General features: G+C 47.9%; 1 protein-coding gene across 2 annotated transcripts in view; it reads left to right on the top strand.

The window, feature by feature from the left end:
- The window catches only part of LOC138503207 (pancreatic secretory granule membrane major glycoprotein GP2-like), a 964,255-nt gene that overhangs the window by 686,663 nt on the left and 251,521 nt on the right, over positions 1-26,071 (top strand). For both annotated transcript variants that reach the window (XM_069622794.1, XM_069622793.1), the window contains exon 7: positions 498-743. In XM_069622794.1, the coding sequence (XP_069478895.1) occupies positions 498-743 (246 nt within the window). The remainder of the gene's footprint in view (positions 1-497; positions 744-26,071) is intronic.

Raw genomic sequence — 26,071 nt, 5'->3', positions numbered from 1 at the left:
CGGGTCCGTTTTTTTGCGAACACGGTATTACCATGCCGGTATTTAGGGGTTGGTATGAGGCGGTACCCCTATGGGCAGGTCCTATAGGGGAGTTGGATGCCCTTTAGCGGCATGGCAGTATTGCCACTACCGGCATGGGGAGAGCGCGTGCTCACGCACTCGTAATCACCCGCTATTAGCGGGTTCATACGAGCACGGACCCGCTCATTCCGGCATGCCGGTAATGAACCCGGTTTTACCGGGCAACTCGTAATGAGGTCCCAGTTTAAAAATCACTAAAAGTATCCCCATAGAAAACTCTTCAACCCTGTAATTCCCAACGGCCGTCTTATATGTAGCCACAGGGCCACAGGGCGCCTGGACGTTTTTTAAGATCTCTCTGGCACAGAAAAAAGAATAGTATTCTGAATGTATACCCCAATCACTTAATCATTAATGTCTTTATGAAAATGTCAAGAATTCTCACGTGCTCATGTAAATTTTCATTTTGTTTCTAGAACTGTTACTCCACCAGATGTAAACGGCGCCGGATCAGCTCAAGCCATCATGGTTGCCTATACCGATGAGGCGTTTACCACTCCATACCAAGCAGGCTATGAACTGACTGTTGGCTCTCCGTTCTATATTGGAATTATGACTACATTCGCTGATGGAGACAATTTTACATTAAGGGCAGAACGTTGTGTTGCGGCTCCATCCAATGCTTCCTATGACACCAATGGTGTGGACTTAATTACAGACGGGTAAGTGACCATTAACACTGTCTGTCCCACTTCTCATTATAGTATAGCAGTGCCTTATGCCTAATGGAGGGCGGACACTAAAATCTCTCTGAATATTAAATGCAATGAAAGCGAAGCCACAGGTTCCAACAGGGAATCATGAGCTGAATGGCAGGTGTAAAAAGAAAAACAAGTACAGGAGCAGAATGAAAATGCAGGCCAAGGCTATTTTATTTTTAGCTAATAAAAAAGTGCGAGCTGCTTCCGGCTCGTCAGTCTGACCAGCAAGAGGTTCCGGTGTCGTTCTGCGCCACACCGCGTGCTGTAGGCCCGAGGACAGGGCCCAGCACCAGGACGGTGCCCCTGCTGGGCAACGCCGTCCCTTGTGGTACAGAAGCCATGTGACCATGGCTTTTGTGGGCGACCCCGGCCTGGGTGCCCCCAGAGCCAGGGCCGCCATGTGCTGGGTGCCCCCAGCCATGTGGAGAGCTCCAGTGATCTGGAGTGAGTGGGGTGATCCCAACTCCATTGTTTGAGGCGTGATCGCCGCCCCTCAGGACGAAGTCGGGTACTCCTGACATGCAGATGGGGCCTGCCCGGTGATCCGGAGTGTTGGCGGTGTCCCGCCAGCGTCTCCCGTGAGCCCCCCACTCCCGTGAGATAAAAGACACAGACACAGGATTTTGCTCGTGTGGGCTCCCCGGTGGCTCTGCGGCCGCCGGAAACGCCCTGTTTATTTATATGGTGCACGCGACGGAGTGAACGTCACCCCGTCGCGTGCGCGCCCTTAAAGGGCCAGCGACACCCTCCTCCTTTTCCATAACAACAAAATTTGAAAAGGAGATGATCTAACTACCACACATTACACAGCACACATGAACGCCCCAATAGTCCCCCGTTTAATAACAGCCACCCTGGATCCCCTTATGGCCACTTTTGTTAACAGACGGGGAATATCTACCAACCAACCCTGCATCTCAGGCCATCACAAAGTCTGCAAGACGGGCAGGTTTCCCACGCCCAGTTCTCAGGGGGTACCTCCTGCCTGCGTCTCTGGCCGGTGTTCCTTCGTCTGGCCCCCCACGGGGAGGAGAGTCCACTGTGGGGTTTTGACCCCCACCTTCATCCAGTGCATCCTCAATGTCCCGGTCTTCCATGGCCTCTGGCCTCGGCTCCCTCAGTCTCTTGAAGAAACTTGCGTTCCTAGTCACAGATGCTGTACCATCAGACGCCGTCACCATAGAGCCCTTGACCGCCACGACGTCCAAGGGAGCTGGTTCATATGTGAGAGACAGTTTGCCCTGGGGGTGAAGATTTCTCACTAGCACCTCGTCCCTCGCGGCAATTCTTGGGGGTCTCAGACCTCTTCTATTGTTTTCCATTTGAGTTCTTGTCCTTCTCTCCGCCTCCACTTGATCATTGTCGATGGCAGCCGGCTCTCGCTCCCCCACCTCGGGTATAATGTTTCTTGGGCATCGCTGGAATAGGGCCTGTGCTGGTGCTACACCCGTGGATGAGTGGGGTGTCGTGCGGTATCCCCTTAGAAACACGTACAGCGCTCTTTGTAGGCATTCTCCCTTTCCTTGAGCAATCCTAAACACTTTGTTTAGGGTACGCATCATGCACTCTGCCTCTCCATTCGCCCGAGGCCAGAGCGGTGTGACTTTTCTATGCTGGATGCCAAAGCCCTTCATGAGATCTGCGAAACTATCTCCTTGGAATGGCGCCCCATTGTCGGAGCACAACACAGTGGGTAGGCCATGAATGGCAAAAACCTTCTCCAGTGCTATTACCACCTTGTCAAAAGCCACTGATTCTACAAACTCGACCTCGGGGTACCAAAACCACTCGTCCACCACTACCAGGAAGTGGGTGCCCCTAGTTGTGGACCCAAAATCTGCATGCACCACTTCCCATGGTCTGGTCCCTCTGGGCATTATTTCGATGGATGGTTCGCACTGGGCCGGTGATGTGGCTTGGCACCACACGCACGATGCTACAAACTCCTCTACTCTCCGTTCCAGCTCCGGGAACCACACCTTTTGTCGGAGACAAGCTTTTGTCTTGGGGGTGCCTTGATAACCTTGGAGTGCCAGGGCGATAACTTGCTGAACTTTGGCCTGGGGGACCACAATCCTGTCTCCTCGCAGCAGGAGCCCTGATTCTGAGAATGTCAGTTCTTCGCCACCCGCCAGAGTTGCTCCAGAGCCCCTTTGGCCTCATTTGTTCTTCGGCCCAGAGCCTCTAACACAGTCTTCCAGGCACCTCGCTCCATGGCCGTCTTTAGTATTGCAAAGCACTCGTCCTCCTTTGACGCAAGCTCTAGCTCCACCACCTGCATCGAGTTAGGGGTTGCCGTTTCAATGACCAGCCGAACATGTTCATCTGCTTCCTCGGCTGACGTGGACAACTGGGAGCCCCCTCTTGGATGTCTGGGGAGGTAGTCTGCAGCATTATTAACCCCCGGGACGATATATCAGGGACACTACATAATCGAGGAGCGCGAGCATCCAGCGATCGATCCTCACCGGTGGCCTGGAGGAGGACCCAGCCATGATGGGTAACAGAGGCTTGTGGTCCGTAACTACAGTCACCAGACGCCCCAAGATGTATAGGCGAAAATGTCTGCAGTCCCATAGCACCGCCAAGGCTTCTCGCTCAATTTGTGAGTACCGTTGCTCGGTATCGGAGAGTGCCTTGCTTGCGTATGCGATTTGGGCGGACTTCCTGATCACTTCCGACTTGGGTGAGAACTGCCCCTAAACCGTAGGGGCTTGCATCAACTACGATCTCCGTCTGTAGGCTCGGATCAAAAAATGCCATTGTGTCCTCAGCAGCGAGGGCGCTCTTAATGTCTTCGAACGCTGCTTGTTCAAGCTGCCCTCACTGCCACACGGTGTCTTTATTCGTCAATGTCCTCAACGGCTCTGAGCGGGATTCCAAATTCCGGATGAAGCGGCCACAATATGTGACCATGCCCAGGAAGCTCCTCACCTCAGTGACATTCTCCGGTGGTCGGGCCTCCTTTATGTCCCTCACCTTGCGGGGATCAGGTGATACACCATCCGCCTTGAAGACAAAACCGAAAAACTCGATGGTAGTTTTGAGAAATTTGCATTTGTCCTTGTGTAGGGTGAGTCCCAGCGAGCGAAGGCGCTCGAATGTGTTTGCCAGGCATGCCAGGTGTTCCGCTTCAGACTTGGCGTATACCAGGATGTCATTGCTGATATTAGGAACTCCATCCAGATCCGCCAGTGCCCCTCTAATGATGTTCTGGAACACCTCTGTCGCCCCAAAGCTTAGTCTCTTATATCTGTACAACCCCCGATGAGTGGTGAAGGTTTTTATGTAGCGAAACTCGGGGTGCAGGACCACCTGATGATATCCCGCTCTCAGATCTAATTTAGAGAAGCATTTCGCCCCCTGCAGTTCCGCTATAATGTCGTCAATGGTGGGCGTTAAGTGCCGCTCCCTTTTTATGGCCTTGTTGGGGAGGCGCATGTCCACGCAGATTCTTACCGCGTCGGGTTGTTTCGGCTTGCAGGCAATGACAATGGGGGAGACCCACGGGGTGGGGTCTTCAACCTTCTCGATGATGCCCAAACCTACGAGGTTGTCCAGCTCCTTAACCACCAGATCTCTGAGGTGGAAGGGTACTCGCCGATGTTTAAGCGCCACTGGCTGAATTGACTGGTCGATGTGTAGCTGTACAGGTTCACCCACCATCTGTCCTATTCATTCAAACAGGGCAATGTGCTTGGCCAACAACACCTGTATGTCATCCAGGTATACAGAGTATGCAAATGTCACGATGCCAAGGGCCTCTGCCGCCACACAGCACAGTAGCGTGTTGTTGCTCACAGGTGTGACGTAAAATCTGGCACGGACAGATGAGTCGCCGTAGTGGACCCCTGCCACAAACACACCATCCAAGGGAATTGGCTGGTCGCTTCCAAAGGTGAAGATGCGTGCCCTTGGGGCAGCCAGCCCTGGCGGTGCTTGCATAGAGTCATAGTGTTGTCTGGCCATCACATTGACTGATGCACCAGTATCCACCAGCATAGGTATCGAGTCCTCATTAGCCAGCATGTTACACCTGGGCTGTCTCTTGGAATGATTTCTCAGGACGCCAACGCTGGACACAAAGAAAACGTTTTCTTCGTCCTCTTCCTCCTCATCATCATCCTGAGGTACTCCATCATCACCCTAGACGACCTGGCGACATTAGAAGCCCTCTGGTGGTGGAAGAAACCAGCCCAGACGGTTCCCCTGGGAACTACCTTCGGGGCTGTGGTCCTACACATCCTGGCGTAATGGTCTGCACCCCCACATCGGCCACATTTCACGCCAGTGGCTGGGCACTCCGCTGGGTGAGGGAGATCATATCCACACTTTAGACACAAATTGTTCCCTGCTTGTGGTCTTGGTCCTTGCCCACTCGCCGGGCGTCTAAACCCACGGCCTCTGCCGACTGCGCAGACCTCGTCCATCTTGCTGGGGAGTACTCCAGCTTCCATTCGAGTTGCCAGCAGCTCAGACACATCATGGCACCTGCCAAGTTCTAGAATGCGGGGAAGAGTGATGCCAGGCTCTCAAAGGATTTGGCGCCGCAGTTTACCAGACGCACACCCTTGTGTGAGCAGATTCTGAATCATGGTGTCTGGATCATTCCATGCACATGGCACCACCAGTCTGCGCAGCCTCCCATAGAAGACATCAAGAGTCTCATCATCCTTTTGTCGCGCAGCCCCCATGAGGAAACATTCATAATCTGTGTTTGCCATCGGCAGAAAATGATTGTGGAGCGCATCCTTCTCCGCCGCAAATGATCCATCAACTGGTTGTAGGGACAGAAATATTTCATGCACTGGCACCACCAGTCTGCGCAGCCTCCCATAGAAGACATCAAGAGTCTCATCATCCTTTTGTCGCGCAGCCCCCATGAAGAAACGTTCATAATCTGCGTTCGCCATCGGCAGAAAATGATTGTGGAGCACATCCTTCTCCGCCGCAAATGATCCATCAACTGGTTGTAGGGACAGAAATATTTCATGCACTGCAGGGCCTGCAGAATACAGGAGGGTGGCCAGCTTACTATCATCACTAGTCTCCATCGTGGCCCTGAAGTACATCTCAAGTCTGTCGATCCACATTTTCCACCTTGGTCCTAAGCTCGATGGCGTGCCCGAGACATTAAACTCAGGCATTGGTTGTAGGGCAGCAGGTGGCTTGAACAGGGGTCTTGGTGGCAGGATAGGTGGAGGCTGTGGTACAGGAGCGGCAGCCGCAGCAGCTTGGCTAATGGTGGTAAGCGCACAGGCACCCCAGGGATGTATAAGTAATGGGGCCGCAACTCACTACCAGACAGGAGACAGTCTTTCCACCGTGGATGGCTCCCTGAACTTCCTCCACAGGCAGCCCACAAATGGCAATGTTCCTCCGCTGCAGTCAGGCACAGGCAGATCCACAAGAGTAAATTAGGCACACAGGCAGAGGGTGAAGGATCCAAAATTGAGCAGGGTGGGCCCCCCACGTGCAACCAGCAGGCCTCCTTGGGTGCCACACCCATATACTCGGTGAAAAACAGTGAAAATGTCAATGAATCATTGTAAAAAGTACACGTTCTGCTTCCAGTGACTATCTGCCACTGGATTATCCAAAAATTGTGCTTGGATGGCTCACTGACGCTTCGTTACGAAGCCGTGACCACCCAGGGCCTATTCACCAAAATGGCCACCGTTCGCGTGTCTCACTCCCCTCTCCGCGGTCCGATTTCGCACAATGCGCTCACTTTAGATCATCCGCGCATTAGGGAATATCACCGCCTGTCCCGGGCATGGATCCCGCCTTTGTTGCCACTGTTGGCGGTGTCCTGCCAGCGTCTCCCGTGAGTCCCCCACTCCTGTGAGATAAAAGACATTGACACAGGATGTTGCTTGTGTGGGCTCCCCGGTGGCTCTGCGGCCGCCGGGAATGCCCTGTTTATTTATATGGCACACGCAACGGAGTGAACGTCACCCCGTTGCGTGCACCAGCTTAAAGGGCCAGCGCCACATGGAGTAGGTCCACAACAATAGCGATGAGGATCGCCCGGACCTGGGCATGGTGTGTGGGTGGCCCAGGGCCCTGTATCCTGGTGGTGCGGGCCGCCTCGTGCCCACATGATGGTGCGCGCGAAGGAGTGAATGGGGCCCGCCGAACAGCGTAGGCCACAGCACTTCCACCGCACTTGGGCCGCCTAACAGCTGAGGCGGCCCTCGGGAGTGTGGATCTGCACCCCTTCCCCTGTAGAGAAGGAACTGGCTGGCGGCTGCGCCGCATGGAGGTGCTGCTCTCCCCCCCCACCCACGAGCCGCGGAGAGGAATGGCAGTGTGCGCCGGAAGAAAAGTGAGGAGGCGGGCCCAACTACAACTGGGCCCGCAAGGACAGAAAGGACGGAAAGCCGCCCGTCCTTTCCCCCGCGGGTGCGGCTTGGCGGCTGCCCCGATATCGGGAAACGCTGCCCTTCCCCCTCCGCCAGCAGCAAACATGTAACAGCTGCACGCGACATCCGCCGCATGGGGGGGATGAGCTGCCAGCACCACGGGCCGACGGCCACAGGGTAGGCGGCAGGAGCCGCAGAAATGAGAGCCGCGGCGGCCTGACACAAAAGGGGTGGAGTTGCAGCCCTGTGTGGCCCGCAGCGGTCCGGGAGCCGTGAAGAAACAGCAGACTCTCCCATGACCGAACAGTAGTGCTCTAACAACAGCCAAGTGCGTGCTCTGAACCGCTATGTCTACAGCTCAGACTTGTTGCAGAATCCTGCTTACAATGGAGAACCCACTCAGTGTTATGACTTCGGCTGGGCTGCATTACGAGTTTGGTTTTGCAGTGCATTTCTGGTAGTAACTCCATCACTGCCACTTTTCGGTGGTAACGGAATTGCCACCACGAATACCACACTGCAAATTTCAAAGTTTGCCATTTGAAGTTGGGGATTTACCACCAGCAGAATGCTAGGGGTTAATCTTCCACTATTACGCCATCTATTGCTGGATATACCACGGGCGGAAAAGCCGCCTGCGGTAAATCCACAAGATCCACAATGCAGTCATGTGGACTCCAGAAATGGGGATAAACGCAGCCAAGCAACCACTCGTAATCCAGCAGTCCAACCACCTCCTCGAGTGGCTCAGTAATGCAGGAATATTGCCAATATCTGCAATGTGCAGTTAATGGGGAGAGGGATGCTTCCGCTGTAGCAGAGGTGCATTTATGGAACATGTTATAGAACCAGCCCGTTTGTCTACCCATAACTGTTACTAGCTTGTAATCACAAGAGAGGCTGTTCTCATGTCAGAGAGATACATTCCAACGTTGAACCATTGGGCTTGCTTATATTTTCAAGGTCATCCTCGGAAGTCATAAATAAGGCCAACATAAACTCACAAATGCAAAGTGCATTGTGTGCCCACCATGAATAGAACAGCTTCTATAAATTAGTTAACACATCAGTGCAATATTCACCACCGGGTAACTCTGATGTTAGTCCTTTCACTCACTTGACGGGACTGTGCAACTACTGTGTGCTGAGTGTGTGGACTGCTAGTTTAGTTTAGTTTAGTTTAATCATTTGTATTGCGCACCAGACCCGAGGGTATGAGGGCGCATGAGCAGCAAGGTTAAATCAAAGCTTGGTTACAGGTTGCTTATACAATGCATTACATAGTTGCAGTGTGACAATGAAGGACATGTGTACATTTTGGCAGGAAGGAGATAATGCAGTACATATATTTATAGATTTACATATATTTACAAATTTACATATAGGCATACAAAGCTGAGAGCAACCGTGTGGTGTAAGAAGTGTTCATGGTTCGTGTTCTTTATCCAATGGATGTAGTTGCTTCTGAAAAGTGGGTAAGATTGGGGTGTCCTGAGAGATGGTGGTAAGGAGTTCCAGTGTTGAGGTGCTTTCACCTGGAAGCTGTTGCCGCCCATTTTGGTGCGTTTAAACCTGGGGACAGTGAGCAGGTTAGTGTTGGGGGTTCTGGCGGGTCTGTTGGGGATGTGTTTGCATATTCTGTCTGCCAGGTAGCGTGGGGAAGCGTTGTTCAAGCATTTGTGGGTGAGCGATGCTACTTTAAGCAGGATTTTGTCTGTTGTGCTGAGCCAGTTGTGGGATTTCCTGATGTTAGAGATGTGTTCCCTCCTGGGGATGTTGAGCGCTGCCCTAAGAGCGTTGTTTTGTAGCGTCTGAATTTTGTTGGTGATTTGCTTGCTGGCTCCTATGTAGAGGGCATTACAATACTCCAGTTTGGATAATACCAGTGCTCTGGCTAGTGTAATGCAGCTCTGAGTGGAGAGGAAGGGTTTGGCTGCTCTTATAAGCTTACATGTGTAGGCCGTGGAGGATGCCATCGAGCTCACCTGTTTGTGGAAGGTTAGGGATGAGTCGAGGTATATTCCTAGAGTTTTCACTTCTTTGGAAACCTTGATTAGGTTCCCGTCTATGATGAAGTTGGGGTAGTTGTGGTCGAGTTTGGTTAGGTTGGAGGTAGAACCTAGGATGATGAGTTCAGTTTTGTCATCATTCAGGCATAGACTGTGCGAAGCCATCCATGCCTGGATGATGAGATACACCTTGTTCACCAAGGCCAAATCCTGGTTGTAATCTCCCGTCAACGGGATGAGGATCTGTGTATCATCAGCGTAGTTGGTGTAGGTGATACCCAGGCCATCTAGATCGTTAAACAGGGGCTTCGTGAGCACGTTGTACAGAGTGGGGAGACGCAAGAGCCCTATGGGACTCCGCATGTGATGGGGATGGGGTCTGCGGCAGCAGAGGAGGAGAAGACACGCATGGATCTGTTGTTGAGGAATGACTCAATCCAACTGATGGCTTCTTGGGAGAAGTGGGCGGCTGAGTCTAAGTGCTTGCAGAGGATTTTATGGTCAACTAGGTCAAACGCCGCGGAAAGGTCTAGCAAGAGTAGTAATGCGGTTTTCCCGTTGTCTCTAAGGGCGTCTATTTGGGCTTTCAGATCTATCAGGGCGGTTTCAGTCCCATGTTGGGGTCTGAAGCCTGATTGTCTTATGCCTAGGAGGTGGTTTGTTTCAAGATATTTTTGGATTTGTTGGTATGCTGTCTTGTCTAGTATTTTGAGCAGGAATGGGACGGTGGTAATCGGTCTGTAGTTGGTCGGGATGGATGGGTCGAGGGAGGGCTTTTTGAGAAGAGGGAGGACCCAAGACTCTTTGATGTTGCTGGGGACTGTCCCTGAGGAAAATGAGGCATTGATGAGTCTGGTGATAAATCGCGAGAGGTCTCTTGCCGCATCTTTAATGATTTGTGGTCGGCAGAGGTCACCTTTGCAATTGGAGGGTTTAAGGCCAAGAATGATTTTTTCTACTTCGAGAGTAGAGACTTTGGAAAAGCTAAAGCGAGTAGTGTTAGGTGTCTGGAATGGGGGTGGAGGGCTAGAGTGGGCGTTGAGGGGATTGGTTAGTTTGGTGAGGGAGTCTTTCTTGTTTTTAATTTTATTTTGAAGGCCGGTGACTTTGTTGTTTAGTGCATTTTGGACATGGTGCACCATTGTTTATTCTTAATGCAGGTATCTGGGATAAGCACCGGTGTTTCCAATTCTTTCAGAATAGTAAATAATTCTTTGGTGCTGGAATTGGATTGTGAGATTCTCTGGTTATAGGAATCTTGTTTGGCCGCTATGATTTCTTTTTTATAGTTGGTCGTTGTTTTGTTGAGCAGTAGTTTGATATGGTCTGTCGGAGACTGTCTCCAGACTTGTTCCAGTTTACGCTTTTCCAATCTAAGGGTTTTAAGATGGCTGGAGAACCATTGGTTGAGGTGCTTTTTTGGTTTGTATTTTCTGAGTTTCAGTGGTGCAATGGCGTCTAAGGCTGTGCGCATGGTGTTGTTATAACCTTCTATGAGGTCTTAAGAATTGGAGTCTTGGAGTTGAATGAGCGTAGGAAGGATGAGCGGGATCAGTTTTTCCACTGTAATGTTTTTTTTGCTTCTCGTGGGGATGGCTGCGTCTAGTGCCATGTTGGAGGTGGGGCTTGAGGCCTCGAGTGAGAAGGAGAGGAGGTGGTGGTCAGTCCAGGATTGGGGAGTGTTGTTAGTGATCGTTATGGCGCAGTTGTTGTCTATCCAGTCAAGGGTTCTCCCTTTGTTATGAGTAGGACTGGATACTTTTTGTGTGAAGCCTAGTTCAGACAAGGTGTTACTGATGAGGGTGGCTTGATTGTCTTTAGGGCCTTTGTAACCTAAATTGAAGTCTCCTAAGAGGAGGCATTGTGAAGAGTTTTTTAGGTTGTCTGTGAGGATGGCACTGAGGTCTTCCTCGAAGGATCCCGGAGGTCCAGGCGGTCTGTATAGTAGGTGAATGGATATAGTTTGGGAGTTGGCAGTGGGTAGCTTGGCTGTGAGTGATTCGCATGAAGGGAGGTGTGTAGCGGAGTTAAGTCTGATGTTAAGGTGAGTCTTGGCCATGATGGCCAGACCTCCACCTCTAGCTTCAGTTCTGTCCGCTCGGATGATGGTATAATCAGTGGGCATGGCTAGTGAAAGGGCTGGCCCTGCGGCTGCATGGAGCCAGGACTCTGTTATGGCTAGGAGGTCTAGATCTTCAGCTAAGATGAGATCAGCGATGTCCGTGGCATGGGCAATTATGGAGCGAGCGTTGATGAGGGCAGCTTTTAAAGGTGGGGTAATGGTTTTGGCAGGGGTGGGGGTGGTTGCTGTGATGAGCGCTTTCTTAGTGGTTGTGGTGGTGTTGAGGTGTTTAAGTTTTGTTTTTTTTAGTGTAAGATTAGTGCATGTGCTAATGGAGGTTCGGTTTGTGAGTTTGGATTGTGTGGAGTCCCGGGCTTTAGGCTCATGTATTTTGGGGAGTCTAGATCATAATCTAGTCAGCCTGTCCGAAAGGCTTGGGGGAGAGAGTAGGGTAAGGATGATTATGGATCTAGGCTCTGTGAAGGTGGGTGATGTGGTGCCTGGGCTGATCAAGTTGAGGGGTGGGCTGGGCAGGCATGCAGAATTAATGAGGTGGAGAATGATTCTCAGTAGTATAGAATAAATGCCCGGGAGGAACATTGTGTATGGTGGGTAAGATGCGGTGTGTGCATTTGGTGTGTAGGTGGATAGTGTTGGCTACCTAGAGATGAGTTCTGGCGATAAGATAAATGTCATGGCAAATTAGCATTTGGATTCAAAGTAGCATATGTTTGCAAAGCATCTAGGCTCAGAGTAACACATAGGATCAGAGTGGCACCTAGGTTCAGAATAACACCTAGATTCAGAGTAACACCTAGATTCAGAATAACACCTAGATTCAGAATAACACCTAGATTCAGAGTAACACCTAGATTCAGAATAGCGCAGGTTTGCGGATTAACATTTGGAATCAAAGTAGCATATGTTTGCAAAGCATCTAGGATCAAAGAAGCACATAGGATCACTTAGTGGCACTTAGATTCAGAGTAACACTTAGATTCGGAGTAACACCTAGATTCGGAGTAACACCTAGATTCGGAGTGACACCTAGATTCGGAGTGACACCTAGATTCGGAGTAACACCTAGATTCGGAGTGACACCTAGATTCGGAGTGACACCTAGATTCGGAGTAACACCTAGATTCAGAGTAACAGCTAGATTCAGAATAGCGCAGGTTGATAAATACCACATAATTGATTTTCAGGTCGGCACTGAAAAGGAAAGTCACAAATGTATTAACGACATCAAGATGGGGTATAATATGCAAACTCTCTCTATTACGACAACCAACAACAATAACAACATACATGTTCACAGTCTCTGTAACAACTACATCTCCCAGGATCCTCCAGGTGGCCACTTAACCATAAAGCTCATATCATCATTTGCTGGAGTCTTCCTCTCTCGGTGGCTCCGGGACCTTGACGTCCTTCCCGGAGAGAACACTGCCTATCCAACCTGGTGCCTTTTCTTGATTCAAGCAAAACCAAATCTTGATGGCTGAAAAGTTTTGAATAAATCATAACCACGCGCACAGCTCTGGGCAACCCTCCAGACCATTGTTTTTCAGTCTGCCAAGCTATTACAGAAGGGGATAGGCCATATGCAAATCAGGCTTGGTCCCACTCCTAAAGGGGCAGTCTAGCCCGATCTTCTCGGTTACATCCCTTCTGCACAAGACCTCAAGCATCCCCAAAGATGTTTAGGCCTTGTTGGGCGTCATCACTGAGGAGTAGCCTGGGTGTCAGCCTTTCCTTGCTTCAACACAGTCAGAAACCTCCCAGTGCATTATCTTCCTGAGCAAATAATAACTATTCTCTGGGAACTGTCTTCACACAAACAAAAGAGACCACAAATATGAAACTCATCACAGAAGGGGAGGGAACGTTATCCTACAAAGTAAGCAGTCTGATAAGTGGCAGCACAGGCCCAATTAGTTGCCTTCAATGTCTCCCCACTCCTTCCCTGCCAGCTGCAACTGGTGGTGCCTCCGGTGGAACCCAATTGAGCTGCTGAAACCTGAAGATGAGTCCTGGCATAGCTAATACATGAGGCTCTTGTGCCCAAAGGTCTGACGTTTGGTGGCCTGTCTCGATGCACAAAGAGAGAATAAGGTATTCACCTATTTGACCTCATCCCATGATACCCATGTCAATGCAATGCGATGTCCCCAAAAAGGCACACTCTGAGTTCAATGAAAAACTCACAGAAATGTGCAAATAAAATCAAAACAGAACCAGCTTAAATTTGTTCATGAAATGAACATATTTAAATAAGCTGCAAGCTAGACTATGGCATATGGCATAAAAAAAGAGAAAAACAAGAAGGCATGTAAAAGGGAAGTGAGAGTCTCTAAGGCCCAGTTGGCAGTGGGGGTATGGGTTTTGCATGAATGAAAGTCGGAGTTTAACTAAAAAAGGAAAATTAAACACCACGATTTGGAGAGATGGCTTGGGGTTAAGGCCCAAAATAATGGCTGCATTGTGTGTAACTTGTGGTGAGATGGCTTTCATTGAGGTGGCTCATTGTGTTGGACTTGTGAGGAGATGGCTTTCATTGAGGTGGCTCATTGTGTCGGACTTGTGGTGAGATGCTGCATTGCATACGGCTTGCAGTGAGGTGGCTTTCAACGAGATGTCATAGATCTGATAATTAAGCACACATAGGCCCGACTCCTGGACCCCCATTGGAAAGAAAAGAGTAGAGGGGGTAGTCATTGCCTTCCTGTCCTAAGAAATCTAACGGGCAACCTCCATGGAAGGAAAATATGAGGTGCCTTTGAATGCCATCAGCCTATCTATCTAGCTTCCCTGAAAGAAGCTTCAAACACTGAGTCACATTAGAACTCTGAGCTCTAAGATGCTACAGCTCCAAATCCACATCCAATAGAGGTGAATATTTGTGAGCTGCAGAATAGACCATTTGAATGATTTTATCAGCTTAACATTCACGAGATGTGCGACCCACAAACAAGTGCACTACTGGACATTGCCCCGCTGATAGCTCACGGATGGTGTTAGTTTTATCATAAGACAGACTTTCATGAAAAAGCGATCACACTAGATGGCCCACCTAGACCAGGCTGTATGATACATCTTTCTGGTCAAGTCGTAGAACCCATGAAACTACGGCTATTATATCCACATCAGAGACACCAGTACCACAGGGGCCTTTTTACGGTGCGTGTAGGATAATAGCCCATTAATCATGACTAAGGAAGAAAAGGCAAAAAGTGACAAGAGACCTATAAAGAACTTGGTCTCAGTCCTAGTCAGTCCTTTTTCTGTCACCTGTGATCTCCGAATAGTCTTCCAATTGTAAAATGATCCTTGAAAAGCAGTCTGTCATTTCATTCAATTGAACTGGAATGAGAATTGCTGTTTTAGGCAGTACTCCCAGAACTGGCATGTCAAGTGGGACGGTGTTACTATTCTGTCATAGCCAGTAAATACATTTTCCCCGGGCTTCTTGGTTCAGAGAAATCAATTCTTCATATGGCGAGCTCCTGCATAATTGGCTCTACTTCACCTTGAAGGTGCTGATAATGCAGGGGACATTCAAAGATTGCTTGATTGGAGCTTTTCAAAAGGCCAACAACTGTGACCAATGTGCGAATGAGGCGTTTTTGACAGGAAAGTGGCCTTTCAACTCATTTTTCATATGGTTGACTCGCGCTGTGGGAAGCCCATGTGGGCATATTTGATTCTAAAACCAAACGCCTTTAGAGCCTACAGCCTCTTCTGCTGTGATCAAACTATTGTTGTCTTGAGACATATTGTCCAGGAACACAATTCATGTGATCCATCTCAAGCACAGTCATGTGATGATAATCTTCCAGAACTTTGTGAGTGTCCAAAGTGCCGATGACTGACCAAAGGGACAGCAAGTGAACATCTAATCCTCCCCTTTCAAGGAAACCATAGTCATGTGCAGAAGTCAGCATCTATCAGAACTGACAGATAAGCATCCTTGCGGCCATGTTTACTGAGTAGCCTCTTTAGAGCTAAATATCTCTAAGGAAGAAAAATACAGTTTTAAGCTTTAAAGCTGTTCACCCATTTAAGGTTGACCACTGAGAGCCAATCCTTGACTCTTTCACCATGAGCATTATGCTAATTAAACCAGGACCTTGCAGGGAAGAAACTCTCCTTAGTGCCCTGTTCTGTCATTGCGAGATGTACTCTTCCATTACTTTTGCTTGAGTCCTCTCTGCAGCAAACTATAGCTCGTCTGAAAAATAAACCAGATAGTGACGTAAGTCGGAATCCAACTTAAAGCCTGTAAACTCCCCAGAAAATGTCAAGCCTATACACCCTGTAAACCTGTGTGGTGCAGAACCCAGGCTTGCTGCCTATCCTTGGAATTCAGAAGTATTAGGGACGCTGGAGAAAAGAAGGCAACCACTTTTGGATGTGTAATCTGGCCACAGAGTTGCTGTTCTTCCAACTAATCTTTTTATTAGGATTTTACTGCCTCCTTTTCTATTTGTTTTAAATCTTTTTATTAACATTTATAAAATGAAACACAAACAAGAATCATGCTCATGCTACAGCTGAGCTTGATCTCCCAAACAATCAGAAGAATTTGCAGAAATAGTCCAAACACAAAATCCTAAAACATTAGTCGTATAAGTAAACATCAAAACCAGGAGGCACAAATCATCATATTCACACAAACCTAATGACTGAGGTCAAGGAGTAATAACAGTAGTCTTCGAGTCCCAGCAAGACCCCCTATGGGCGAGCACCCTTTTCTAGGAGCATTCCAGCAGGCCCATGACCCGCAGCCTGGCTGGGAAGGTAGATTCTCTATTGTGATCACATGCATATTTTAAGAACTCTTCCCACCTCTGGAAGAAAGCCAGCTCCTCAGATTCCAAGACGTATACCACTTTCTTTTTTAAAAAAAATTTTTATTCGAATTTAATTGCATTGCAATTTTTACAAAAAGGACAAACAAACATAAACAGGAAAATTCTCTTTCTCCAGTTTTCGCGTTTCTGGACGCCACTTGATTCAGTTTCTTACAGTTCCAGCCATAAGATATGTTTCTGATTTACATTTTGCTTTGATGACAGGCAGTTGTTACTGGGTAAACTTTCCGGATAAAATGAACTACTGCAATCACCCATGACATGGAAGTACCACTCATCAATGCAGTCCATCGTTGGTGGTCATCCAATGTTTGTAGAGAACAAAAAAGAGGTGTTAAAAGTTGATGGCGCTCTGCAGTCAGGCCGGGGGAAGGTAATCATCACGTGATAGATTCTTTTTCAGGCTCGATCTTACGCAATATGCAGCCAAGTGATTGGTTTATGCCTCTTATGGTCTGGATTTCGTTAGTTAGGATTAGATTGAGACGAATTTTCATGAACGTGTCCCTGAAATTCCGTTCAGGGAATTTAAGGAGAAATGGCATCAGTTCATTTCGCTTCAGTGCAGGGTATGGTATCTCTCTAACCAGTTTGGAAGCGCTTGTCTTCTCCAAGGTTCTGATCCAATCAGCACGGAGTAGTTTTTCTTTCACTCACATGGGGTTTGTAATGAGGTCTCTTGCCAAGCAGCACAAGTCTGCCAAAAGTTTTTTAAGATGAGACAACCAGTAGGACAGGTGGGTAGAATTATTTTTCTATATAGAGAAAGCCTTTTCCAGTCCAGTCCACTGCAACTTCAAGTGATGATAATGATAATTCTCTGTGCAGAACATCAATCTAGACTAAGTCTGGAAGGTTTAGCGTTTTTTTCCAGATAATTGATTCTAAACGCCCCCAGGTCTCCGCGGGGATGCCCAGAATTCCATCACAGCCATATGTTAAAGATGGAACAATCTTCCCCTTATAATACGTTATGGCTGCCGTCAAGGAAAATAGACCAAACTTTGTGTCCATGATTTTAACTTGGCTAGCCAATGTTTGGCTTTAGTTTGCAGGTCTTCCAAGAATGGAGTCTCAACCAAGCTGTTGTTAGTGGTAGTTGCCAGGTATTTGAAGATCTCCACTTTTTCGATCGGATTCAAATCCACATGCCATGTGAAACGTTCGATCTTCTCGGTCTCTCGTTTGAATTGCATTATCTTTGTCTTTGCTTGATTTATTTCAAGGTGGTTCAAGGCAGTGTATCTCTGCAGGCTGTCCAGCTGCCTTTGCAGGCCAATCCATCAATATCAGATCATCCGCATAGACCAGACGGGTCACTTTCTCCCCTCCTATTGAGGGAGGGAATGATCTCAGATTTGGCTGAAAGTGGTGGATATCTGAGGTGAAAAAGTTGTATACTGCCGGTGCCAAGGGGCAACCCGGCTTCACACCTCGATGTGTCAGGATTTGAGATGTCAAAAGAGTTGCTTGATTCAGCCGGACCTGGATTTTAGTTTCCATGTGGAGCGCTTTTAGGGGCCTATAATGTTTTCTGGGCATCCCAGAACTTCCATCTTGGTCCAGAGGAGTTGGAGATTGACTCTTGAACAAGGTCCACGAACACTATAAAAAGCTTGCTTTTGTTGGAGTGTGCATTATGTTTCAGAATGCTTAAAGCATGATGTTTGCAGAAGTTCCCATGGTTTTAACAAATCCCGTCTGGAAAGGGTCAATTGCGTTGATGTTTAATGTCCAGGCCACACATTTTTCCAAAAGGAAAGTTCCAAAGATTTTACCTATTATGTCCAGCAGCGATATCGGTCTAAAGTTCTTCGGGTCAGACTTGTCCCCTTTCTTAAAGATTGGGACTATCACCGCTAGCTTCCAAGAGACTGGAATTGATTTTCCTTTCGAGATGTCGCAAAAAATGGCTTGGATAAAAGCCGACCATTCCTGTGGGTGTTCTTTTAGGATGGCATTTATCAAGCCATCGGGGCCAGGTGCCCTTGATCTGTTGAGCTTTTTTATTTTTTCCATGATGTCAGGCGCATCGTAATCGCAGTTCCATATCAGACATGTTTCAAGTGGTTCTCCTGATCCACTACAGTGGTTAGGATCAGTAAAGAGGGAAGAGAAATTAGATATCCAGGCCCTCTCATTTACACTATTTGATGTTACCTCAGAATTTGTCTTTAAGGCACCTTTGATCAGTGCCCAAAAATCTTGGGGTTTTTTGTTGCTGAGGGGTCTTAACATTTGTTCAGCATCTTGTTGTGATAGCATATGGTTTTTGTTGTGTTACCCGTGATATACGCTTTGATGGAGAGAACCGCTTTCGCTTTAAAGTCCAGGTTGGAGGATTTTGCGGCCTGCCATTTAATACGCCTCATGGCCCTTTTTTTCTCGTGTACAATGGGGTGAAATATGTGGCGTTGCATGGAGGTGTTTTTCTTATTTAAAGAGCCACGACTGAACGGAAGAAGCAACGGCCTATAATCCAGGGCTTTTTGAGAGTCTTTGTCTGGATTTCGTGCTTCATAGTACTTTTTTAGTAAGCGCTGTTATGTCATCGGAATTTAATCGTAGTCTGTTACCAGAATTATTTGATTCTAAACCCGCCGTCATGGTGGAAAGCCAGGCAGTATTTATCTGAGGGAGCATTAGTTCTACGATATTGTGGTCACTGTTAAGGGTCCTTCTGATGTTAATACCTGAAGTTAGTTGAAAGATGTTGGGAGTGACAAAGACGTGGTCCAGGTCCCCAAATTTGGAGTCTCTTTCCCATGTAGGGATATTTAAGTAGTCGAGACCTTCCTTTTTATTTTTTTTATTTTTTTTACTTGAAGTAGACCTCTAGCCTTCGCAAAGCTAGACCATTTAAGGCCTATTGAGACAGCCATGTTGGTGGCTTTTTTGAGCTTTGGTCCATTAGTTGTAGGTTCAAGCGCAATGTTTAAATATCCACAGATTATAATAGAGTCTATCTCATTTTCTGCCAAGGCTTTATCCAATATTATCATAACCAAATCGATAAATTTGCCATCTGAGATTGCTGACGGATTCCAATAGCATGTTGCTATTAGCAGGTTTCCAGGTCTGCTAGTCTTGTTAAAGTTGATTGTTGTTTGCCATTCCACTATGGCCGACAAGCCGGACAAGTCTGAGTAAATAATTTTCGTGATATGCAGACCCACTCCTGTTCTTATAGCTATCAAGAGGTTTGAGTAGGGGCGACCCTTATCGCCCTTTGCTGCATCTGCTGTAATCACATCGTAGCCATCTAGGTGGGGACGGTTAGTCAGCCAGGTCTCTTGTAAACAGAGTATGTCATAGTCACCCAGGTTTACATCACTTGGTGATGTGAGATGGTGAAAGCCTCTGGTGTTCCAGCATGCCAACCTTAATGGTTTCTCTTTAATTTGTTCAGCACGGCAGATGGATTCCTGTTTCCACAATGATTTAGTCCGGACTACTTTGCCAGGTGCTGAATGGCTATGCTTTCCCCTTACAAAGTGCATCCTGGATCCACGACCAGTCTCCGACTGGTGGTTCGTGAGTGTCTTTTTCTACCTGGCGCCCTGCTGGATAGCCATCTAGGGGCAAATTGAGTCACGGTAATCGTGTTGTCAGGGCGAGGGCCAGACGGCTTTCTTCCTATGTTCACAGGGTCAAGGCAGATCTGTGGTTTCAGCACCATCAAGGGCTCATTTTTTCTCGAAGTTTGAAGCCCAGACTCCTCTTCAGTGGTTTGTGGCTGAACAAGTTCTCTATTTGTTGAACGTTCACTTTTTGATTTTGGGGATCTTAATTGTTCAGCCAATGTTAAATCAAATCCCAGGATTCGAAGATTATCTGTCTCATTGGCCAACATTGAATGAACCAATTGTGATGGAATGTGAAGAAAAACGGAATCGGTTCTGTGTTTGATACTGAATTCTATGATTTGGATATCTTCAGACCTTAATTGTCACAGGTTTGGGATGCTATGCAGGATCTGGACGATAGTTCTGCGATTCAAAATCAGGTTCTTACTCTTGTCCAATATAGATTCAAACTTTAAGGACCTGTTTCCTCTCAGGTCGATTCTCTGGTGGCTGTCCTTTCGAAAGTTACGGTTACCTCCATGCAGCCATCTAGCAGGGGTAGGGCTTCTTGAACCTATGTTGGAAGGGTGGTGTCTCTGTGCACTGACTTTACCTTGTTTAATAATAGGAAGGTCTGTGTTTCGCTGAGGGAGGTGCGGATAATCAAGGTTTGGCAGCTCCTGTGTCAGCCCCCTTTCATCCCTTTCATCCCCTGCACGTGGTTTAGACCTACTGTTTTGTTTATCCTTTGGGTTTCTCATGCCCTGTGGGGATCTAGGGGCGAGAAGTCGTGATTTTTCAATAAGGTTCTTCCTTTTTTGTGATAGTGTCAAGAATTCTGGTGAACGTGGCATACCTGGTATTCCATTCTCTTATCTTAGCTTTTGGGTTATCTTGGCCAGGCCTTTTGCCTGAAGTTAAATCAAAGGAAGCCATGACTTTGTCTTCTTCCTCTGTAGTTGGAAGTTGAGAAAGACTGATCAAATCCGTGAGAGTCTCTGATGATTCGCTGATGTGTCTACAGAGGTCCATGCTTGGGTCGTCGTCTTCATGGACGGTTCCGAGTGGAAGATGGCAAGCAATAACCAGGGGTTTGTCAATCACCCTGTTAGCTAGACGGTCGTCGTGGGAGGTTGAGGAATTCGCTTCTTTCGGTCCCTGACCAGAAGTGATCTGGATGTCAGTTGAGTGAATTGCAGAGTTGGAGTCTAGCTTACCGGCCTTAGCGTTTCTTTTCTCAAAAATCTAATAGCCTTTGTTTCTTTGCTCATCACGGCTGTTCACAAATGACACAGTCCTCTTGTTTGAAGATTGACAGCATTAGGCCGCTTCCCACCTAAAGGCTTTGTTTTTTCCTGATCCTGAGATTGGAGTAAATTCATGAAGCCAGCTGTTTGCGTTGAGGATTCAAGCGTGTCTCTTGTAAGGTCAATTTGGGGAGACGTAGTTGAGTTTGGAGGTGCCGCAGTGATATTAACAGGGTGGGCCAACTGGTGGGCACTTGTCGTTTGGCATCCCACCTCCGAAAGGGATGGCTTGATTTTTTTAGAGCAAGTATGACGGTTTCTCTAGAGCTGTAAGAAATCCTTCCAAGAATATTAATTTGGTGTGCATTATGGCAATCAAAGATGTATGGTCTCTCAAGGTGTCATTTAGGCCTTCATAAAGTTTTGTGAAGGGACCAAGGGCAATAGTAATAGTGGACATGAGTGACATCAGGTCCGGTTTCTTAGGGGTGATGTTAGGCCTCTGGTCCGAAAGGCTCTCCCGACTTATCTCAGATCGGCGAGGAGAATTGAATGTCAGCTCACTGCCTTCTAGGTTAGGCAATGTGCGGGATGGTAAAATACAATGGCTGCTCCTCCTCTTTGACATGGGTGCCATCGGTGGCACGTTGCCCACCAGTAAGTTATTAGAAAGATCTTTGGCCCTCGCCTGGGCTGGAAGACCCTTTTCCTTTAGCACGCTAGGCCTAGGAGAAGCCAAAAGGCTGGAGCTCCGGTCCAGGGGTGCTAAGTGCTGTGTTCTCAGGCAGGATCTGGTGTGGTTTTATTAACGTAGGGTCTCTTTGATCTGATGTTTTGAGTAAAGGCGAACAACCTGAGGCACTGATTTGCCTGTTTGTTTTCTTTTTATTTAAGTTCACCGGGCTCAAGTTTTACCGATCGAGAGCATGTAAATCAGGTGTTTTTTCCAGTGACACTGCTGGGGGAAAAGCTTCCAATCCTGCTGTAGGTGGTACTTTTGAGGGGGGTAAGTCCACCTCATTCATGCCGTTAGATGCACCCTCCAAAAGCTCCGCGTCTGAGAGGTCGTGAACAGAGGTGCCCGTTTGCTCGGTGCCCATTGATCTTTGTTTCAAGAAAAAAGTTTTAAAATCTGCCGACAGCAGTGGTTGGTGTCTTTAATCTTTCTATAGACTCTCTTTGAGGTTTTAGGGGCTTTCGTTTTGGCGTCACTTGAGAGTTTTTGATGCAAGTTTTTTCCAGTGAGGTTGCCTTCAGTGCAACAAGACCGCAGCAGTTCTAGACATATTCTTTCATCTCAGCCTTCATTTCCTATGTCTAACTGAAACCTGGTTCCCCCCCATAACACTTCTGTCCCCGCTTCTCTAACTACCTCCTCGTCCTCCTTCTCTAATATCTCTCGTGCTACTGGCCGTGGCGGAGGTATTGGCCTCCTCTACCACCCCAAACACCTTTCCTCTACCTCCTCACCATCTCTTCCTTCTTTCCCTTCCTTCGAATTTCTTTACAAATCTTTCTCCTCTCCTCACCCCATTTCCTTTCGAATCATCTATCGACCTCCTGGCCCTCTTTCTTCCTTCTTTGAAGATCTCAATCACCCCCTCTCGCTTATCTCTCCCTCCCCTCTCCTCTAACTGTACTTGGCGACTTTAATCTTCTCCTCCCTTCTCGCCAATATTCCTCATCCCTCTTCTCCATCCTTGACTCCTATCTCCTTTCCCCCTTTCTTCTTCCCCCACTCATTCCTCTTGCTCCACTCTAGACCTCATCTTCAATTCTTCCTACCCTTCTTCCCCAGTCTCTACTCTTCCTGTTTATCTCTCCGATCATGTCTTACTCTCCTTCTCCCTTACTCCCCTTCCACATTCCTCTTCTACCAGGCCCTCTCCTCCCATCTAATCACGGCATGACTTTCGCAACTTTGATCCTTCCCTCTTTATTGACACTTGCTCTTCTTCTCACCCCTCTCTCCAAGACTTCTCTTCATTGTCAGCCAATGATGCTCTATCCACCCTTTCCTCGTCTATTTCTTCTTCCCTTGATCAACTCTACCCCCTTTCTTCCTTCTGTCCAACCCGGAAACCCTCTCAACCGTGGCTCACTCCTCAACTCCTCTCTTTGCTGTGCCTTCTCCGACATCTGGAGAGACTCTGGCTCAAATCTCCTTCACTTTCCAACCAAACCTCATATTTCTCTTACCACGCTCTCTTCGACTCTTGTCTTGCCTCGGCTAAACGCTCCTACTACTCTAACCTTTTCCACTCCCACCCTCACCGTATCTTCCAAACTCTCTCTCTCGACTTCTCTACCCTCCTAGCCCTGATCCCTGCTCCTCTTCTACACTTTCTCCCTCTGACTTCGCTAGCTTCTTCTCCTCCAAGATTCTTACCCTTCAGCAAAAAATCAACTTCTCGTCGGATTTCCCCTTTTCTCCTCCCCCCTCATCCTCCAAGTCCTACTTCTCACCTATCTCCCCCTCTGAAGTCTCCATTATCCTCTCCAAAGCCCACCCCACGTCCGCCCCAACCAACCCTCTCCCATCCCTTCTTATCCCTAAGATCTACCCTCTTCTTAGTCCCTACCTTACTTCCTTCTTCAACATCTGTCTTTCCTCAGCCACCTTTCACTCTGCTTTTAAGCACGCCACGATCATCCCTATTTTGAAGAAACCTTCTGCTGATCCCGTTCTCACCTCTAACTTCCGCCCTATCTCTCTTCTTCCATTCCTCTCTAAGCTTCTTGAGAGCCTGACCTACTCTCAGCTCTCATCCTTTGTCACCAATCTCTCTCTCCTACCCCCTCACAATCTGGCTTCCGTCCTAAACACTCTCCTGAAACTGCTCTCACCTAAATCCTTAACTCCTTCCTCTCTCCTGGACACTCTAAGCAATCCTCTATCCTTATTCTGCTTGACCTCTCTGCTGCCTTAGACACTGTCGATCATCCCCTTCTTCGCCACACTCTTTCTTCCTTTGGGTTCAAAGGCTCTGTTCTTAACTGGCTATCATCTTACCTCTCTTCCCGCTCTGTTACTGTTTCCTGGGGTGGCCGGTCCTCTCCAACCCCACCTCTAAATTACAGCGTAGCTCAAGGTTCGGTGCTTGGACCTTTCCTCTTCTCTCTTTACACCTCCCTCCTTGCCCCTGTTATCTCCTCGTTTGGTATCTCCCACCATTTCTATGCTGACGACACTCTTCTCTTCCTTTCTTTCTCTTCCTTCTCAACTGACCTCCACCTAAAACTTTCTTCCTACCTTACTGCCATAAATAACTGGATGTCTTCCCGCTTTCTAACACTTTTTAACACTGACAAGACTGAAGTTGTATTCTTTCCCTCCAACTCTCTTCTCCCTCCCTCTCCTCCACCTTTCATTCACTTTCCTCCCACTAATCTCCCTATCTCTCTCCATGCTCGTAACTTAGGTATTCACTTTGACTCCTCTCTCTCTTTCTCCCACCATACCTCTCTCACTTCTCGTGCCTGTCGCCACCACCTCTTTAATATTCGCAAAGTCTGCCCCTCTCTCACCTTCCATGCTACCAAACTTTTAATCTCCTCCCTTATCTTCTCCCGCCTCTTCTACTGCTCTTGCTTATTCTTTGAACTACCTACTTCTCATCTTGCCCCCCCATTTCACTCCCAACTTAAATTTCGCTTTCTCTGCCTTGTCTTCAAAACTCTCCATGGTCTTGCTCCCCCTTATCTCTCCTCCCTCCTCTCTTTCTACTCTCCCTCCCGTTCCCTTCGTTCAGCTGACCATTTCCTTCTCCCTGTACCTCCGTCCCCTTGTGCCCCCTCCTGTTTCCGCTCCTTCCAACTCCTAGCCCCCCTGCACTGGAACTCCCAACTTCTCGCAATCCGCTCTACCCCTACCATCTCCTCATTCCGCACCTCCCTTAAATCTCCTTCTCCATTCTCCTCCTTGATACCCCTTCCCTTTCCTGCTTTCCCGTCCCTCCTTTATCTTTCCCCTTGAATATCCCCCTCCTCTACCTCCCCAATCTCACCTTTTGCCCTTCCCTCCTCCTCCTCACCCCTCCCACACAGTCCTACTCCACTACTCTCCCTATTCCCTTCAGTTAATTGCTCTTACTGTTTTGTTGACTGATTCATATTGTAATTTGCTTCTACCGTTATATTGTTTCATTTATCAAGTTGTTCAATTGTGCAGAGCTTTGGTGTAAAGCGCTATATAAACAAATAAATACGAATACAAATAAAGTAAGAATTTGATGTTTGGATTTGTCCGTAATCAGACATGCCTGCAAACACCCGTCCCATCTTAATAACATCACAACGGAACACCAACACTCAAAAGTACATTTCTCTTTCTATGACTGTCCCACTAATGAGGCCAGGCAAAGTCAGGCACTTAATTACGATCACAAACACCTGAAACCAATTGATAACCGAACTAAGTACAAAAGGTGGAACCCAGATTCACAAAGGGAGCACGGCAAGCCAGGAAGCAAGCCAGGAAGGCAAGGTGAGATTGAGAAGGAGATGAGGCGAGATGGCGAACCGCTGAGCAGAGGTTAGTGAGAACCCGGCTTGAGAGAACGGGAGGCGGAGACGCTACAAGGCTGCAGGCTGAAGCAGGAGAAAGCGTGGCGAGGGAGCCATGTCTCCAAGAAGCTGAAAGGGTTCGTAAATGGAAGCTGAGATGCTGGTTAATATCTATGAACTGTGTGCCAAGAGATTGCTCCTTTCCCTGGAACAGCGAGGCCGCCCCAGAAGGTCTGAGGGGCAGGAGCAGAGATACCCTGACCTTGGATAAAAGAATCGTGAAAGGTGCGTTGTTAAAGTATAACTGGTGAGTCCAAAGTGACGCGAATGATTACTACGTTGCAAGCATGGTGTAGGAAGCGAGATGCTTTGAAAGAAAGCTTTGATTGTTTTAAACTGTGATGAAACAAAGTAACAGAGTGGTCCGGTGGAATACTGCATTGTTGAAAGTCTCTGTGAAATGTGAAAGTTAAGCAAAGTATCGCTGAGTTGAAAAGCGTGTTGAATAAAGTTAATGGAAGTGAAAGCCGACGTGAAAAGCTACGGAAGAGAATATTGAGTGAAACAAGATCCTGAGGGGGATCGAATGTAACAGAACTGAATGATTAAATGATTTGACAAGAAAATTTAACTTGTTGTGATGCTAGAAGGCACTCTTGA

Source organism: Ambystoma mexicanum, chromosome 11 (genome assembly GCF_040938575.1).
Source record: "Ambystoma mexicanum isolate Mex_15411 chromosome 11, UKY_AmexF1_1, whole genome shotgun sequence".
Lineage (NCBI taxonomy): Eukaryota > Metazoa > Chordata > Amphibia > Caudata > Ambystomatidae > Ambystoma > Ambystoma mexicanum.
The sequence above is the reverse complement of the archived record's forward strand: the minus strand, read 5'-3'. Positions and strand labels throughout refer to the sequence as shown.